Source organism: Protobothrops mucrosquamatus, unplaced genomic scaffold (assembly GCF_001527695.2).
Source record: "Protobothrops mucrosquamatus isolate PMUCROS unplaced genomic scaffold, P.Mucros_1.0 scaffold16070, whole genome shotgun sequence".
Taxonomy (NCBI): Eukaryota; Metazoa; Chordata; class Lepidosauria; order Squamata; family Viperidae; genus Protobothrops; species Protobothrops mucrosquamatus.
In genome coordinates, this window is record NW_015401835.1 from 699 (window position 1) to 4,366 (window position 3,668).

General features: G+C 37.8%; 1 protein-coding gene across 1 annotated transcript; it reads right to left on the reverse strand.

Moving 5' to 3' along the window:
- Window positions 1–294: 294 nt before the first annotated feature.
- Window positions 295–3,648, reverse strand: LOC107301731 (rho guanine nucleotide exchange factor 38-like). Its single transcript, XM_015830916.1, has 3 exons — window positions 3,052–3,648; window positions 1,375–1,637; window positions 295–748 (listed from the first exon to the last, which is right to left on the reverse strand). Exons 1-3 carry the CDS (start codon window positions 3,212–3,214, stop codon window positions 563–565), a joined length of 612 nt encoding a protein of 203 aa, XP_015686402.1. The 5' UTR covers window positions 3,215–3,648; the 3' UTR covers window positions 295–562.
- Window positions 3,649–3,668: the final 20 nt, after the last annotated feature.

Sequence of the window (3,668 nt, forward strand, 5' to 3'; positions counted from 1 at the left end):
TTCACAGCAAAGTTCAACAAGACATCTTGTGGCACCTAAAGGACCAACTGGATTATTATGTCATGAGATTTTTGTTATTATAGGTGGTTTAACATAGCAGTCTCCAACCTTTGCTGCTGGGCTGGGGGGAGAGAGGGGAACTGGGCCATGTGAACCCATGAGTGACGGGCCAGCACGCATTCGCATGTGCGTAGCTCTACTTGCACAAGTCAAGCGTGTACATGCTCGTGCAGCCCGGTTCCAAATAGACCATGGCCTGGTAGTGGGCCACTGTCCAGAGGTTGAGGACCCCTGGTTTAGCAGATTAGTTCAATATAATTAAATTTCTCATAAATCTGTGGAAGGCATTACAAGAGTTCTTGTCCAGTCCAGTGTGACAAAAGTTGAAAAGTAAAAGCAAATGCACGCATTCCATCAAAAATTCTTCTTCACAAGTACTTCAATTCCGGATTTTGAAAGCTCTTAGCTTATTGCATTTTTTAAGGCACAAAAATTCAGGGGTGATAATATCTCAACAAAAGTCTTCTGGCTCTGAGAATTTATTCCGTCAGCAATCTGATATTTACGTGTATGTCATCTTCCCAAGATAATTAGCTGGCACGTATCCTTTTTGTCCTTCAACTTCAGCTAACCACCATTCTTTATTGCCACTCAGGTCTGAAAAACGAAGGATTTGAACTCGCTGATATTCGTGAAGACTGAGTTCCTGCTTACTCCTTGCTTGAAATGCATGAACAGCATAGAAAGTCTAAGAGAAATGAAATATAAAAGAGAGAAAGAGAATGAATGAACGTTCAATTCTACTCCCTATTTCAGTGAAAAACGGGGAAAAGCACCCAACCCAATCAGCAAATCAAGCAATATCTTACTATGCTTGTTTCTTTAAAAATCTTGTGTCGGATTTGGAATAATGTGTTTGAGTATTGTCATTAATATTAGGCCCAAATCCCTAAATTTATAAACTGTATACTTATTTCCCAATGAGATAAGTATGAAGCCATGAAACAGTGGCATATTAAAGTTATCTCTTGGGTCTTTAATACTTATCTTAATGCACCCTGAGAACTATAAAACATGACATGCTCTAACTTAAAATGATCCTGTAGCAGTATGGGATCAGCTCCAGATTTGGAAAAAAGCAAGACCTAGACCAGATGTTTTAGTAGGCCTACTTATTTGCCTTTTTCATAACTGATCATTTGGACATCATCTTCCTCTGAGATCAGTCTATACAAAAAGAGTTGGCAAGATTAATAGATACTGTAATTCATTTATCTGGAGAAGAAAAATGAACTGGCAGCTATAATTAGGAAGCCCTCAGCAGCAACTAACTCATCCCTGAATTCATCCCCTCTCTTTGGAAATCATGCTTACGTGTTGCTCATCCGTTTCATAAAAGCTCTCCAGTTCAGAGCCATTAACAGATTCTTTTTCACACAGACTATTATAGGAAGAGTCACTGCCATTTCTTTTGTGTCCTGTGGGTTTTGAACTGTTGTCATCCGGTTGTCGTGAAGAGACAAAAAGGCTGATGTTATCAAAGTCACCATCACAGAAATTGGTTTCCCCAGCATTTTTTGGTGCCTTGGCTGGTTTATAGGGTTTCAGGAAGGAAGAATAAACGTATCCTTTAAGAACTATATATAGGGGAGAGAGAAAAAGGCCAAGAGTATCAAAAGGTGGTTTTTTTTTTTAATTTTATCGTAAGAACCTTCAAATATTGCAAATTAAGAGAGATAGAGAGAGAGAGAGAGAGAGAGAGAGAGAGAGAGAGAGAGAGAGAGACTTCCGGTTCTGTCTCATAGTGACGTGGCCAATGGATTGCAGAGCTCCGCACCCCTAAATGGGTGCAAAAGTTGCCCAGAAAGGCAAAAAAGAAGGAGGGGCACCCCGATCATTGTGGAATGACAGAGGTAGATTCTTTTGATCCAGGGGAAGCCAGGAGAAAGGCTAGCTGCACATCAGTGTCTAGCCCAAGCTACCAGCAGCCAAAGTTCAAAAGCACGAACCAGAACAATGGTGAACAGCGTGCTTGGAACTGGGTGAGAATATCGATCTTCTCTCTTCTATTTTGCAATTGATTCCCTGGAAAAGATCCCCAAAGTAAGAAATCCTCCAAAAATGAGAAGGGAGGGGACTATACCCCCACCCTTCCATAGACGGAAGCAGTGATTTAATTTTTACGGAGGAAAGAAATATACTGAAATGAAATTAACAATATTACAGTCTGGATAAATCTGAAAATTAAGAAAACCATTAAGATTTTACATCTGAAAGAGTTTTGATGAAATTATAAAAAAACAATTCTTTGTTTGAAAAGTTGGAAAATGAATAACTACTGATATCTAGTGGAGGATTAGAGTATAAAACAATAGCAACACTGACTCAGAAATAAAGAATAATCTGTTCCCTTAAACCTTAGTGACCTTCAGCCAAATAGAAAACAGTTGGGAACAAGGAAAGAAAACATACTGGGTCATCTACTATAGACTGAGAACTATACTTGTTTTAAAAACTGCTGACCTTCTGGGATTATACATATTTAGTGAGCTGTGATCTTTAAGCTCAAGAATTGTCTGCAGAAAAAGAAAGAAAAATTGGAAGATTAGTTAAGATGATTTTAATATCTTATTTTGTTTAAATGTATTTAATTATTGGCCATTCACTTTCATTGGACAATGGATAGCATAAACAAACAAGATTATTATTTAAGTCAAAAACCTATAGTCATTTAGGCAGGGCTTTTTTTCTCATAGAATGCCCAGAACGGAGTTCCGGCACCTTTTTGGGATGGAACCTTGTAGGGTAGGCAAGGCGGGTTGTATGACATGTGTGAGTTCCGGCATCTTTTTTTTTTTTTTTTTTTATAGAAAAAAAGCACTGCATTTAGGAATAGCAATATAGAAAAGGAAATAATAAAATAAGAGGTGAAGCAGTGATTAAACGTAAGTATCCATTAACTCCATATCTAAAACCAAGAAGGCAATGTTAAAGGTCAAGTCTCTGCCACTAGGGCATATCTAGGCTGAGAGTGCAATGTGAAGTACTTACTTCCAGTATCAACAAGCCACCTGCTTGTGCAGTCAAAAGGATCCTTTTGGTCTATGAGAGCCACCACCTCTCCTTCATAAAGATCAATATCCAATTCCTGTGTGGCATTGCATTTACGCTTGGCTTGGTATAGCAAGTCCACATTGTACATAGAAAGTAGCATTGACCTGTGGACTTCTTTCTGACGGGGAAATTCAGGCTGGAAACAAAAAGCTGTTTCAAAGAACTAATATACCATGGAACAACATGCTCATTGTTAACTGCAGTTTTCTACATAATGGGATTTCAGTCCTAGCTTGGTTTAAAATAAGAAAAGGCTTATTTAATTATGATTTGTCAAATAAACCACAATTACCCAAAGCCAAATGCAAGTTCATCAGGTTCAAAATCACATTACAGTTTAGTCCAATGTATGAATCCAGTCTTATTATTCACATACTTGTGCTTGTTCATATTTTTGAAGCTATAAGACTTGTCTTCCACAAATGCTTCTCTCATTTTAATACATTCATTCTGTCAATGTAAAGCATTTGAACTTATCATTATCCTATAGTGATTCACATCACAAGGCTATTCTTTAGAAATTAGCTATCCATAGATAATACTATTTTATGACA

Bases quoted from the DNA above. Each gene is read 5' to 3' on its own strand.
- LOC107301731 (XM_015830916.1), bottom strand. From the start codon at position 3,214: ATGCTACTTTCTATGTACAATGTGGACTTGCTATACCAAGCCAAGCGT. The intron at 1,638-3,051 runs GTAAGTACTTCA...CCCTATATATAG, and splicing joins GTGGCTTGTTGATACTGGAA to TTCTTAAAGGATACGTTTAT. The intron at 749-1,374 runs GTAAGCATGATT...CATTTCTCTTAG, and splicing joins ATGAAACGGATGAGCAACAC to ACTTTCTATGCTGTTCATGC.